At 40.0% G+C, this 15353-nt stretch overlaps 1 protein-coding gene across 1 annotated transcript; it reads right to left on the minus strand.

Moving 5' to 3' along the window:
• Nucleotides 1-680: 680 nt before the first annotated feature.
• CMPK1 (cytidine/uridine monophosphate kinase 1) lies at nucleotides 681-15323 on the minus strand. The gene is made up of 6 exons (XM_076340251.1): nucleotides 15101-15323; nucleotides 6366-6512; nucleotides 5324-5476; nucleotides 3707-3783; nucleotides 3530-3626; nucleotides 681-3072 (listed from the first exon to the last, which is right to left on the minus strand). The coding sequence occupies exons 1-6, from the start codon at nucleotides 15173-15175 to the stop codon at nucleotides 3031-3033; spliced, it is 591 nt and encodes a 196-aa protein (XP_076196366.1). The 5' UTR covers nucleotides 15176-15323; the 3' UTR covers nucleotides 681-3030.
• Nucleotides 15324-15353: the final 30 nt, after the last annotated feature.

Genomic DNA, 15353 nt, shown 5'->3' on the forward strand with positions numbered 1-15353 from the left:
CCACTGCTGGAAAATACCCTGGTTTTCTCATCCCTTTCAGGCCAGCTCCGCAAATCTTTCCAGAGTAAGGTTTCAAGTCCAACATGTTGTTTACTGGAAACCTACACGTGAATAAACAACCCATTTTGTGACAAACCTTTACACAAAATGTGAAGACTTATTTTAAAATAAGCCTGGCAATCTCTCAGTTTCTTTTGTAAAGAATATTATGCTGTGCCAACCTCATTTAAGAACACAGTCTCAAGTACAGCACGTAGGCACGTGCTGCAAAGCAGCAGAATGGTGTTCAGGAATCAGCTGGTGATTGAGCAAGCAGGCATGAGAAATCAAGACAAAAAGCATCTCCAACAGCAGCTGCGCAATAGGTTTGTGTTTCCTAGTCCACTTCAAGTCCCCTTTCTTTCAGATTGAATTATCACTGCACAACTATACGAATAGAGTAATTTGATAAACCTATATAACCAAGAAAAGGCACCAATTCCACAGGCATTTGCCTCATCTTGTCCTGTGCCTAACAGGGTCTTCAGGACTTCAGTTTCGATGGTGAAAACTGAGCTTTTATACACATACCTGTGCGTATGCAGCCCCACAAGGTATATAACACTAATAAATACACACTTTATATAGATATATATGAAAAATATCCCTTGTGACAGATAACTGTAAGCCAAGCACTCATATTAAGCCACAGAACAAAGTTTATTAGATCTCCTCAAATTCTTTGTACAGTTTTGCTGCTAAACGGACACAACACATTGGCATACTGCCTTTAATCTTTGTTTCAATCAGAAGTCCAACTTGAAAGAATTGGTAACACATTTAATGGCATCTTCAATAAATAAAATGACAAAAAGATCTAGTCTTTGCACAGACACATTACAATCCACTCCAAATTCAATATTGCCAAAACATTGTTTTTTTTCTAAAAACTTGCTCCAAAGGGTTTTTTTCTTTGTTTCAGCACTTAAATACACAGAAAAGTGTATGATGAGAGAAAACAGATACTCTATTCTGAACAGAACTTGTAAAAACCAGTAACTTAGAAACAAAAGATAATTAAATCTCTCCAATTAAAGAATCCTGTTTGAAGTCTCTTTGGAAAAACCCTGATTCTAACCTTCATATCAAAACATGCAGTTTCGCTGGATCCTATCCCTATGTCAGCATACTTATACAATAAGAATTAAATTCCATGATTTTTTTTTTCTTAAAGGGAAATTCACAAAGCAAAAGTATTAGCCTCCCACACTCACAAAAGTAGTCGTGGTCCATGTATTCTGCAGTAGTAAACAGCTATTTGTGCTCAGTCCATTGTTTGAACTCCTACCATATTGGAAAAGATACTGTAGTTTACCCTTCGTTTCCGTACCCATCTCTTCCCCAGTCCAGCAGCCTCAAGAACCTCAACGAGATGAGAATTTAAGCAAATAAAAATCTGCCTGCACAGATCAGGTTGTAGGATGAGGACCAACACATCTGACTTTAACTAGAAGCTAGGCTTAATTTAAAACTTTTCCTAAATAGAGAGAGTCATCAATAAAGAAAAGCTGAACCCCAAGATGTCCAAATTTCCATTCCCCGTAATTTGCGACATCTATTAGCATATCACAAACCAATTACAGTGTCAGTTAATGTAGGAAGAACAACTTCATCACTAAAATTAGTTAAAACACTCATCTTCAAGCCTTCTGGAGCCTTCTTCAGTGAAAGCTTAGGGCATGCAAGGAATGCACAGTTGGGCCCCCACAGACCTATGCATACTATATAGGGGAGAGAGAAGGTTACTTTAAACAAAAGACAGAATTACACCACATCTGTGCAAACATTTAAACCGGTTTGTTTCAACTATTATCCCAACTATTGCTGCTGACTGTACTTGGCTAATTCAAGAGAACGTGATGAAGCAGGACCCAATTTGTTTAAGGGAATGGAACTTTTTTCTGCAGGTGTCTTCCCCTCAGCTGACCACATCATAACAAAAGTGCAATAATTTACAATCTTTTCAAAACAAACAGCTATTAAAATTATACAATTTTAGGGAAACAAATTCACTAGTTTAACCATAAAAATATTTCCCCAGGTAACAAACCTTAAAGCATTCAGTAACACAGTATTTCAATAATAATAATAATAATAATAATAGTAACAATAATAATACAGAAAATCCCTTCCACTTGTTACAAAAGACAGAACTGTAAGAAGATTTTGCTTATTGTATACTATTTAAGAGTTTTGCCATCTTGTGAAGACCATGCTGTAATTGAGAATATAACTACCATTTAAAATAAATGAATGTGGAAATACTGACCTGACTTTGAAATTGTATTCTTAACCTTTTGCAAATGAAGACAAGGTAAAGCCCAGGGCCATGTCATCCAGGTACTCAAGAACTTACAAGACAGTTTATGTCCAAAGTCATAAGAAAGCACCACTTCCCATAAAGTACTTTGTATGTCTATCACTGAACAGCATATTAAATAGTTTTGTGAGAACTGCTAAAACAGATTCTCATACTAACTGTAGCTTGACTTACAGAATTCAGGTTTGGGGATAACAGGGAACATCATGACAAAACTATACTCTGAAAAAATATCTGCTAAATTTGGTCCAAGTGTCCGAAAAACAAACAAGGGCACATGGGTCCCTCATTGCTTAATGCTGCTGTTTAGTTGATCCTTTAAAAAAAAAAAAGTGTATGGCAATAAGGAATAAGAAGGGCTGCCCATGATAGGCACAGAACTGTGACAGAAAAAATAGTCTCTTTAGAGAGATGTTTTAACTGTGGTTTTGCCAGGTGAGTAACTGAACTTGTACTAATGGAGAACCCTGAAATTTGTATATTATAGCCACAAGAAATGATTTCCTATTTAAAAAACAGATCCATTTGTAATTAACTGCTTTTTCAATCATCATTAGATATGTGAAAAACAATAAAAAAAATCTTTTAAAACAATTACAAAGAGTGGACTGCAGTAGCAGCTATTCAAGCAAGATTCAAGCACAAGTTTAAATGAACTTTCAAGCTGGGAATTAGCCTTCTTTGTCAAAAATTTGTACAACTTTTTCAAAAACCTGAAAGAGAGAGAAGAATATTAATTTTATGAAGTGTTAGTCAAACAGTTACTTCAAATTAAACCAGCACACGCAATTGACAGTATTTTAAAAAATATATAGTTTTTTCTTAGAACCTTCACAATAATTCTTTAATAGTGAAATTGGCATCAACTCTGGGAAAGTGAGACAGAACAGCAATACTACTTCAGAAAAGCAAAAGCTCATGAAAGTGAAAAACACAAGACACTGTTAAACACAAACACTGAAAATGTGTTTAGTCCAGCTCATGTTCAAGCAGAACTAATTGATTTCTTAAAGTTATTCACATCTTAATCAGTTCTTCAAGAGTCTCCCTCAGTAATACACATCAGTGCCAAATTAGCACACTAACAACATATACACACATCTCAGAAGAATGCCAAAAATATGTACCCTGCCACTGCCATCCCCATGGTTTTTTGGCTTATATACTTACTTCATCAACAGATTTAGAGGCATCCACTTTTCTGACTTTTCCCATTCTCTCATACAAATCTATTATAGGCTTAGTAGACTGCAGATATGTATGAATTCTAGGAGGAAGCACAGGGGAAAAAAGCATTACGTAATAAAATATAAACAGAAGGGAACGGAAAAGTTTTGAAGATAGTACCTCTTTTCCAGACTCTCCCGATTATCATCACTCCTACCACTGCTCTTGCCCCTTTCAAGACAGCGGCCAATACATATCTACAAAAAACATCAAAAGGATGATCAGAACCAAGAACACAAGGTGCTATCTGGAAAGCAGGAACAAAACAAAAATCCTGAAAATCTAAATAGGCCTGACACACAACATACTGTCCAGACCTGGTAGATGTAACCAGAACTCACATGGAAAGTTAGATTCTTCCAGAGAAAAAGGAAGATAGCTTTACACTCCATCAGTTTATTAAAATGAGGGCTCTTAAAATAGGATTGGGGTCAGTGGAAGTAAAAGCAACATGAAGCTCTGTGGTTTGACTGGGTCTCCAACCTGAGACATTTACAGAAAAAAATTACCTGATTTTCAAGGATGCGTTCAGACTTTCTGAAAAGCAGCATGTCAAATTAGACTACTAATATATGCCTGCACTGAAGGAAAGTCACTGTATGTTCTCCCAAGAATTTTGTAAGGCTACAAAGTTATTGTAAGTTAAAATGTTCTTACTTGACATTGCTATAACAAAGACTTAAAAATCAAAATCTAAGTAAAAACTGAAGAACTAACCATAGCTAAAAGCTGCCCAATGAACTAAGTTTTGAAACATAAAGTTAAGTAAGCAATGCTGACACATGTACACTTAATGAATACTTTATCCTACTCGTGCAAGAGGACAATGGTTAAAAATTATTTTTTCCTACAAAGTACACCCATAGTAAAAAAAAAATCCAGAAGATCATGTAGGCATTGTTGTCTATTTTCAGATCTAGTAAAAAAAAAAAAAAAATAGAACCCCAAAATTAACACCCCACCAAGTGAAAAAATTCATTTAATCTTATTTAAGTTTTTAAATAGAAAAAAATAACCCCTCACTTGTTCTTTGAGATTAGAAAATAATTGCAATTAAGTAAAGAAAAAGTAACAAGATTTCTCAGGAAATTGGGGAAAAGGATAAAAGGAAGAAAGTCAGCTTAAGGTGCTGGGATTCTCCTATCAGTTTTTATGCCTCAAGGGCACTGACATATTAAAAAGACAGTTTATCATGGCACTTGTTAAATGAATATAATGTATCACTGTCAAAACGCCCTTGTAATCTAATGACTTGCTGAATAAAATGTTGATTACTGGCTATCCTATAGCACAGCTCATAACTATGAAAATAAAGACTGCTGCTGCCAGCACTTTAGAATTAAAGCAGACATTGCTATCACGTTCATTCTGGACTAAACAACAGTTACTAAGAGTAAACAGAGTAATGTTTTTCTGAAAATTAACCAACTAATTTTGTATAACATATTTAAAGTTTTTATAAATTTTCCTTAAAAATGCAGTTGCCTGAAGTACTTTTTCAATGTAATTTATTCGCACATGATTATACCAAGTGCAATTAGCTGCCTGCTATTTCAAAAACATGCAGTTTTTCGTCTGCAAAAACAAGTTGCCAAAAACTCCTTGAAACTCACAGACCAAGTTTTCTTTCTACTCTTACGCTAGTCCATTCACTATCTGACAGAGTTTTATTGTTCTTCTTGAATGATTCTCACAATATAGCAAGAAAGGAAGTTACAGAATAACACACTTCATTACCTCATTGTCACAATCAAAAAAGAGAACAAAAGAAACATCCGCCTTTCCATCCATAGTCTTATTCCAGCCCTGAAGATTATCTTCATTCCTGGGAAATCCATCAATCAAGAACTTGTTCTTCTGGGAATTGGCAGCCATCGTTTGATCCATAGCCTGATAAAAGAGAATTCAATTCATAATCTCCTGCACATACAACCATTTATCTACTTATTAAATTACCCCCAAAATGTTGACATGGTAAGTTGAGAAGCATTTATCTTGGGATTATTGCAGATTTAAAAAATGTATTTTTGTTTCACCTTCAATGCATGCTAATTAATTCACTGATGCACCAATAGTCGTCTTTCAAACTGAATTCACTATTTCATAAAGCTCAAAATCTCATAACACACAATCCTAGCTTTAAAGTTGATTTTCTACAAGATACTGGAAAGTGCTGTTACACAATAAGATCCCAAAACATCCCTGATCTAGAGTTAATTCTAATGGAAAAACTCCAGATAAATTTAGCACCACGAGCAACAGAAGCCTCTTCTGTCTTAAAGGAGATACTCTGGTTGTTTTCCTGGACATCTAATAAGGATAAAGGCTGGAGCTTTTCCTTCCACAGGAACATTGGCAGGTGCTCTTCTCCTTCACCCGGCTATCTGTTTTGATAAAACTTACAGAAACTTGGTACCTTTAAGGCCTCTACCCTCCAGTCAAATATGATCGAGTTGACCAAGAGGTCCAAAAGCTAGTTAAGGGAAATAAGAAATACAGAGTTTCACTGATTTCCCTAGAACTACCAAAAAAATAAAGTAAAATAATCCATTCTCACAGATCCCCAGGTATCAGAGGCCATCACCTACTGCTCTCCAACCAGCCAGAAAGAAACACGACTAATAGCTAAGAGAAGCCCAGTACACGATGTGCACCTACATGTCTGCCATTTCATACTACTCACACCAGAGAAAAGGCAATTCTTCCAGAATACGGCCACTGCTTTGTTGCTTAGTCTGCAAAAGTAAGCCAGCAAGGAAAGAAATGGCCCTTTCCTTACCCTCTTCAGCAAGCTGATTGTTATTTCAACAGGTACAATTTCCCCCTCCTTAATGTAGTTCTCAATGAGTTCTCCATACTGTGAGCCCGGCCTTTTTCGTTCATCTCGAAGGAGGTCACCAGCAGAAAGGTGCGTGTAGCCGTATTTCTGAAATGTGCAAAACAAACAGGCATAGACTCCCTCGAATTAGTACACGTGCAAAGTTAACATCAGTCAATGGTGTCAACCACATTTATCTTTGCCTTACAATAGAAAAATACAGGGAATAGCATCTTGCTAGTGACGGATCTATTCCATCTTCAGTGTGTAATCTGACAATACAGCATACTCTCTATGCACAGAAAGCACAGCAGTAGAGAGATTCTTGGGTAAAATGCTCAACAGGGCTTTGGTCAGGCATTCGTGTACTGTTTTCAAAGGTAATTTTTGTCATGTTTGGAAGTGAGACTGTCTCAAAGTCCCCAAAGTGCTTCCTGAAATGTTACACTGTGCAATGAGACATTTAACAATCACCAAATTAGATACAAGCTATACCCCATCCTAACAGTTCAACTACTTAAAAATTGTAGGCAGTTATCAGTTACTGGGTCAAGTCTTGATTTACAAAGTGAAAAAGTTGAGATAGTGCCTTTCCTTGCTTATGTTTAGGCAACAGGTTTGTAATTTTATCTAATTACCTACTTAAAGAAAAGCACATGAGGTGATTCCAGGTCCTTTGGAGCACGAGTCAGAAATCCTTACGTTCCCGTTGTGGTTCTGGCACCAACTCCCTCCTCTACCTTGTTCAAATCACTTATAACTCTGCATCTAACACTGCAGCTACACAAAGAGTCCTGCACATGCACTCCTCCAAACCCAGCCCTGTGTGCCTGCCCCTGCTATCTCCTTCCCTGGGATGAACATGACAAACTTGGAGGGCAGCCCTTGGGGAAGACTAGTGCCTTCTCGTAACGATGATGTGGCAGATGAAGGTAAACAGCTACACTGGTGCCACCCTATGTCACGCCAGATACAGTAAACAGAAAGAGACCAGAGGGATCGGGTCCAAATCTATCCATTTGTTACCAGTATGCAGGAAAACAGCAAACACCATTACACTTTTCTTTCACCTCAAACTACATCTAATGCTAATGCAAAATACCAATGAAAATTATTTCACTTGAATTTCTCAGGCATTTACCATCATAAACAGACACCTAGTGCAAACATACAAATACACTCTTACCAAAGAGAAATGCATTGTTATACAGGAAATTTCAGAGCACAAAACAATCATTTTCTCAGCTCATTTAACATCACAAGAAAACTAACCAAGTGGACTATGCTCCTTGACCAAATACAGTCCATAAAAGCAGGCAATAAAGACATCTCCTTGGTGATTACCTAAGCTAGCTATACATCCAAAACACAGTATACCTATACATACTCATGCTAAAGTTTCTACACAAAACAAAAGCAGCAGCAAAAAACTTCAGGGTTATCAGTTTGGCTGCAGCAACATCCAAAGCAAATTTCAAAAAAAGGTGTCTGAGCAGCATAATAATGTGACTACACACTTTTTAAGGCTGTGAACTTGGGATTTAAGGACTTGGCTACTGGACCAAGTACAACAGAAATATTACACAACTCACTAAGTGACTTTTAAAACATTTCAGTCGCTTTCCAATTTCACCCACAAAAGCGTGGAAAGTTAGTTCTGCCATAGTCATAATTTAACAAGGGATATAATTACCTAAATCGTCAAAATTCTACACAGCTGGCAAAAAAAAGGAAGCAAAATTTTGCTCTAAATAACTGTGAAGAAAAAGCTCTACAGACATCCTCTATAAGCTCACTGTACTCCTGCTTTAATGTGCATTGCATTTGGATATGCCTTTTTAATCGCAAATCTAAATATTAACTATGAGCTACAGAATCCGCAAACCAGAATAAATCTTTCCTTATAAGCAAGAAACCTTACTCTGCTGAACCCTAAATTAACATGTAGTTCTTCTTGCTAAAGTTAAAGAATGATGATATTTTTAACATCAAATTTCTACAAAGGAGAAAACAGGAGGAAAATATAATCCCTTCGGTTTTAGAGGATTACCAAACCATTTAGTTTTCCTTGGCATTTCCCTTTTCATGCATGAAAATGAAATCGAGTCAGACAATTTTTGGAATTCTCTGTCTTTTGCAACAGCACACTAAAATAGTTTTTAACAGCTGAACAGGAAAGTAAAAGATAGAAGTGTTTTAAAGTGCTGTTGTATAAATAGACTTGTTTTAGATAATAGTAAATTGTATTCTAGAGTAACCTTCAGAATGGATTAACCAGGCAATAAGAAAAACAAACCTCTCCTTCAGGGGCAAAGCATCTATTTGTTAATTGTACTGAGTCAAGAGCCAAAGAAAACATGTGGGTTTAAACAATGCAAACAAGCACGGAGAAAGACTTGGCTGCTGCTCCATACGCAGAAGGCCTCAGAGATGCGGTGCTCACGCTACTCTTGCCAGTTTTAATCAATGTGTACAGGGCAGTTTTCTTTCATCTTAGGTGAGATAAACCCTCAGCAAGCGTCCTGAATTGGAGAAAATCGTCACATCCCCAAGAGGTCGCAAAAGAAACTGTGATGTAACCGCACAAAACCCAGGGCAAAACACTCTCGTGCCTTGTCAAGGGTTGCATTGTGCCAGCACGACTTTTCAGCAGTGCCAAGTACATCTTGATGCAATCCCCGGAACGTGACTTGTTGCAACTACTGCCTAATTCTTCTCCTCCAAAATCAGAAAGGGAGCAGGACTGTGGCTGCCAAACAGTGAAAAAGCAGTTTCTCCAGTTCTTGAAGGATGCATATATGCTAGACTCAATGTCAGACCGAAAGGAAGACTTGAAATAGAAACTAGGTTAAAAAAAATTTCCAAATACTTGGATGCCAAGCACCTAAAATCTGGACAGATTTTTAGATTACAGAGAAGAAGAAAGAAAATATAGAATTAACTATTCTAAAACTTATTTCAGAGATAATGTTTTCTGCTATGCTAGCAGACTGGCGTGCTGCTCTATAAGAAGAAAAAAAGCTTAAATCAGTAAGTTACTATTACACAAGTTCTTGTTATTTTTAAAACTATTTTTATAGTTGGAGAACCATAATCCAAATCTCTTACAAAAATTAACTGTGAATGAAAAAGATAAAAATCAGCTGTCTTAGGCACCACTGTAAACATCTTCCTCCTTTGCTTTAGGAAAAAAAGTAAAAAAAAAAAAATAAATCACAGTGACATAGAAAGGCAAGTTCAAGTTTCCATCAATCCCACCATAGAGGTGTTACTCAGAACAGCGCTTAGCAGTACTGTATGGAGCAGAGCAAAACATCGCTTGCTTGTTTGTCTCACAGTGGCCTGGTAAATCAGTCCCCTTTCAGCAGGACAAACTGGGACGTGCAAGCTGTACGCTCCACATCTCCAAATTGCAACCCGAGACTGCAGCCTCCTTGGGATGCCCTTCTCTCCCCGCTCCCATAGCCACTTCTAGCTTTCTTCTGTCAGCCAGGATTTGCAACTTCCACTCCGCAGACAGAACATGCTTTGTTTTCAGTAAATACAATAAATAGATGAATACAACTGAAAATACATGAGTCATATCTGTCACACTTGAGCAAGGCGGAGTCTGCCCTAGCAATCTTCTCGAGGCAGCAAGAAAGGATCAGCGGTGGGCAGCAGCTGCTGCTGCTGGGACTCCTTGCACAGCCAGCTTTCGAGGGGCACAAGGTTTATTTCTGATTTAGCCCTGTGTGGTCCAGCAACACATCTCTCCACTAAACACACAGCTTGAGACTTCCTTAAGTGAGCAGAAGCCAAGAAAAAGCAAGAGAAACACAAATTACTACTTTGACCTTGACTCCTATCTTGGCTTATCATTGTTACTCTGAAAATGAAAGTCACAGAGCTTAAGATCTAAACAAATAAAATACAGACTTTTATTGCTCTAGTTCTGACCCGTCATATCTTGGTCAACCTTACTGAACAACTGAAATTTGCTACATACACCACTCAAGAACTAGTCAAAATAAATAGAGCCATGTAAAGCCTGCAGCCTTCGTATTTTTTTTTAACCTAAAAAGCTTTTGTCTGTCCTATTAGCAATTAGCACATGGAATTAAAACTTTGGGGTATAAACTATAATGCAGTAATAGACCTTCTGTCTGCTTATTCCAATAAAAAAAAAATTGAAGACATTTTCTTAGTTTAAAATATGTTCTTGCCTCTGGGGGAGGAAAAACAAACAAAAAACCACATTAACGAAACAAAATGCACAAAGGAGATCCCACTGACAGTATGCCCAGTGAAGGGGGGGCAAACAGAGCACCCCAGTGCTTCATGAATGCTGAGCTCAATAAAAAGCAGCCAGTATGTTTGGAAAAGTCCAAAATTCAATGCCCAGTGTTCTGCAAAATAGAAGCATATAGGGATAAATCTTCAGGGGGTAGATTTAAACTCACCATGTTTTTAAAAAAAGCTCCAAAGTTCAGAAATATAAACTTATATTCCAAAAAACAAAAGACCGATGAGAACTTAAGGCTAAGTAGAATACTAATACTTGGCACTCTTCAAAGAGATTTCAGAAGTTGCGTTTAAAGCAAACAATTTTAAAAACGTTTTTATTTCAAGGAAGTTAACGCTGCCTCTCAGTGGACTCCCAGAAGACAATTAACACACGACAGCAAAACCTAAATCCACTGCTACTTTCAGGGGAGTGTTTCTGATACAATGAGTTCTTCTTTGCATTGTTTTCTTCACCCTAGGGAATCTCCTTATCATATATCTCAAAGCAACTTAACAACTTTTTCCATTTGGATATTAACTTACGCTCTTATAAAAGGAGAAGGCTCAGCATCCCACCTTGTGGAATTAATTTTAGATTTAACCACAAACATACAGGATAGGGCTGTGGTGGAGGTGAATTATATTTTAGGTATACAGAGAGGGATGTCTTGCATACCCCAAATCCCTACAGAATCACCTTGCCAAAACAAACAAACAAAAAAATACAACTCAAATCTTGCTTGAAATAAAGGCAAATTATTTAGTTGTCATTTTTCCCACCAACCAGAGAGCTTTGCATTTCAGGCAAAGGTTGTAAGGATTTAAAATTTAAGCACGTGAAAGCATATTTTGTGCAGATTTGGAGAACGCATTTTTTTCCTTGACTTTACCATTTTATAAGCAAAGTTCAGAAGTCAGCAATAAAACACATTCATTTTGTCCTACACACATAATAATAATCTCAGTCACAGAAGATACAAAGACTGTGGAAAGCATGAAGGTTATTGCAAGAACCTGCATTCAAATGACATCATTCAACTACCTGCTCAAATATTCTGCCTCACACGACAGCTACGCAACAGTCCCAGATGATGGCAAGCTCCACCTAACAGAGCTGTGGAAGGTTTCAGGAGTTAATCTGCAGAGCTGGAAGGGAGAGGATAAGAACTTAAGAGGGAATTCTGCTTCATCCCTTCCTAAGTAGGAGGAAGTGGTCCAGAACAGCAGTTCTGCTGCATTTGCATTTCAGTGACAATTCTGCAAGTTTGTGGAACGTACACGAGTCTTCCCTCTGTATCAGAGAAAACCAGCCTGCTTCAGCCGTCTCCTCCAACCTTATCTGCGAAGATAAAGAAACCTAATCGCTCACCTGCTGTTCCCTTTCATACACTGTGTCAATACCCATTTCCGCTTGTTATTGCGTCTTCTTCCCTCAAATCATTTCTCCCTTTTGGTCCAAATTTGGCAGGAATACATGCCTTCTCCAGAATAAGGGACTCCAGCACACACATATTGAGCAGTTATGATTTAGGCTAGTACTTAACAAATACGTATTTCGCCTACAACATGTGATAGCCATGTCCCTTTTCTGGGAATGTAAAGCATAGCCAGCAAGACAATTACAACACTTCTTTGAGAAATTGTTCCCAGGTAGTACGTAATACCCCCTTTACTCTACAAAACACAGCTACCCTTGGTTTGTTAATAAAATCGTTTAATGCTAAAATCATACAAGATCTCACCTCAGCAAAGTGAAACAACTTCTACATGTGATGTGCTCCGTCCCAAATCTCTACTATGAATAGCAACTGAGAAATATTTATAGCTCATACTGACTTTTTGTTCAGCACAAACTTCAAATTTACAGCAAGATACTGGGTCAGATGCATTCCAAATGTAAACTAATATTATTCAGTCCATTTACCACAAGGATGAATGAGATTTATTATTACTCAGCTACAGCCCCTTTTCTCTGTGGCAAGCTGCCAACAGGGTTTAAAATCTGAACAAAAATACACCTTTCGCCTAAAGGCGAGCATTGACTGCATACAGGCTATTCAACTGCCTGCACCAGGGCTCTCTGGGGGGCTGCCAGGGGCCAGGCCAAGGATGTGTGCCTAAAAAAGGTGCTGCTCTCCAGTACTTCTGCTGCGTTTCATCCACACTTCTCTGCTCATGTCCCGTTCTTCTAACATTTTCCAGCAGGCTTGCATCAGTCCAATTCTCCCTTCAGCTACCTCAGACCCTCTCTCCCTCAAAGTTTAGCCAGTGGCTCCTGTAGAGGTGTCCAAGCAAGCAGGAAAGCCATCCATTTCAGTCAGCGGGTCCGAGTGCTTTCTACTGTCAGCCCACTGACTTCAATTAACTTCTTTCCATGCAGTGAACAGGATTAGCAGAATTAAAGCAAATTTACATTTATTAGTATTTGGACTTCCTTTTCCAGGCTTAGGAAAAAAATAAATACAGTACAAGCAAAGTTAACTTTCTTCTTTCATTTTTAGCTGCAAATACAATTTGAGTAGCAATGACTCATTTGAACTCCTCCTAATAAAGTGGTCTTTATCCAATTAGATTAGCCTATCAAGCCAAAGGCATTTATATTTCTAAACACAGGCCAGCCGCCACACAAGGTACTTCAGCCCTGAGGCTACATTAATGGTTTGGTGAAAACCATTAATGACAGCCTACAAGATTCCCCTACAGTTTAAGCTCATTTGTTTGCTATGTGCCAGGGGCAGAATTTGACCTTACCAAAAAGGCTTTATGAGCACCGTGAACCTTTCATCCCACAATTTAATTTAATGAATAAGCCGGTTTGAATGAGAGTCTGTAATTTGAGGTTAAAATCCTTCAGAACTAAAGTTGTAACGGCATTTTTCAGTCTCGACCAAATTTGCATAACTTCATTATACAACACGGAGAATTGGGATATAATGGCAGTGTGGCTAAACTGTAACAGCACTGCCAGGGCATCACCAGAACAGACGACACACAAAATGTGCCTGTGCTAGGAGTTGCGGGGTTTTTTTCCGCCAATAGTTTCAGAAACATGGGCATTGCTACAGTTCTTAGTCATTTCTTTCAGTGCAGGTATGGATAAACTTTGATCCTACATGGCTTTCAATAAGAAAAATAAATAACAACTGCTCAGAAAAAAAAAAAAGAAAAAAAAAGCTGTTTCAAATCCAACATACACACATTCAGAAGGATTCAGCCTTAACTACTTCTGCAATTATCCACCTGAATACAATGCAATTATCCCTGGGTTTTTCAGTTTTTAAAAGGACAGTACTACACCATGTAGCATTCACCGTTCTTTCTTAGATAGTTGTTCTATTTCAAATGGCTGTAAAAATGTATTTGGAAAACTGAAAATGTGAAAAAAATAGCAGAAAGTCTTCTCAACCTATACTGTCAGTTTTAGACTCTTTGAAAAGAGAGAACAAGATTAACCATCTATGGGGTCAGGACATCCTTTGACCTCTATCATATTCTGTCATAGAACAAAATTTTAGTCCTATTTTTAACATTTTACTTTCACAACTTACAGAGATGGCCGGGTCAGCAAGCCAACACCCTGCAATGTCTACTGTACCAGCTCTTACGTTTACGGGACAGGCTTCAGAGGACACGGATCTCGATTCCGCACATTTGAAGTCAATGTATTGCCAATCACTGTAAACCATCTCGCCTCCACTCCCAGGCCACAAAACCGGCAGCCCGAGGGGTGTGGGTGGCAGCCCTGCGGATCAGCTACGTGGCCACGCAGACGTGTACAGAGCCACCCAGGCGGGCCGGGCTGCAAGACCGGCCTGGCAACGCACCACCTCCCAGGCACTCAGGATCTTCCCCAAGGCCGCCGTCCTGCCCCTCCGCCAAGGTGCAGCGGGCGACCGGTGCTACCGCCTGAAGCCCTGCCGCCACGCTGGGGTGGCCTCCAAGCCCCGAGCGGGTGTCCCGCTGCCCAGGGTGGGTGCCAGCGCAGGCAGACCCACCAGAGTGGGATCCCGGGGGGGGCGGCTGAGGGAAGAAAAGGCAGAAGGAAAAAGGCCGGCCCCTGGCAAGGCCGCCTGACAGGGGCTGGAGGATGAGCGGGAGGGCTGGAGCGGGGGCTGCCCCCACCACTTCACCGGTTAACGGGAAGATGTGGGTCGGTTATTTTTATTTTATCGCCTCCAAGGGGCGGGGGGTGGATCGAGGCTAGACAAGAGCCCAGACCGCAAGGGAGATGCGGGGCCCGCCGCCGGGCGAAGGGGGACACGCTCCCCCAAGCGACCACCGCAACGAGAGTCACGGACCCCACCGGGGGGGGGGGGGCCTACAACTCCCAGCGTGCCCCGCGCCCGCAGAGCCCCCAGCAGCCGGAGCCCCGCAGCACGCCGGGACGCGTAGTCCCGTACCCCCCCCGGCAGCGGGTCCGCTGCCCTCACCTCCACGATGCGAGCGCACTGCGTCCCCTTGCCCGCCCCGGGCCCGCCGAGGACAAAGACGACGACGGGCTTCATGAGGAGAAGGAGGCGGCGGCGGAGCAGCAGCAGGACAGCGGCGGCGGGGGGGCGGCCAGGGGGCGGCCGTGGAGCGGACGGGGAGCGGCGGGCACCGAGGCCGGGGCTAGTGATAGGACTGAGGCAGAACCGCCGCCGCGCACCCGCTGCTGAGTTGTCCCCGCCGAGGGAAAGTGCT

The sequence above is a fragment of the Aptenodytes patagonicus genome, chromosome 5 (assembly GCF_965638725.1).
Source record: "Aptenodytes patagonicus chromosome 5, bAptPat1.pri.cur, whole genome shotgun sequence".
Classification (NCBI taxonomy): domain Eukaryota; kingdom Metazoa; phylum Chordata; class Aves; order Sphenisciformes; family Spheniscidae; genus Aptenodytes; species Aptenodytes patagonicus.

Excerpts from the sequence above, each read along its gene's own strand:
- CMPK1 (XM_076340251.1), bottom strand. The coding sequence starts at position 15,175 with ATGAAGCCCGTCGTCGTCTTTGTCCTCGGCGGGCCCGGGGCGGGCAAG. Across the intron at positions 6,513-15,100 it reads AGTGCGCTCGCATCGTGGAG|AAATACGGCTACACGCACCT; the intron begins GTGAGGGCAGCG and ends TGCACATTTCAG. Across the intron at positions 3,627-3,706 it reads CGGGAGAGTCTGGAAAAGAG|AATTCATACATATCTGCAGT; the intron begins GTACTATCTTCA and ends GCTTCCTCCTAG.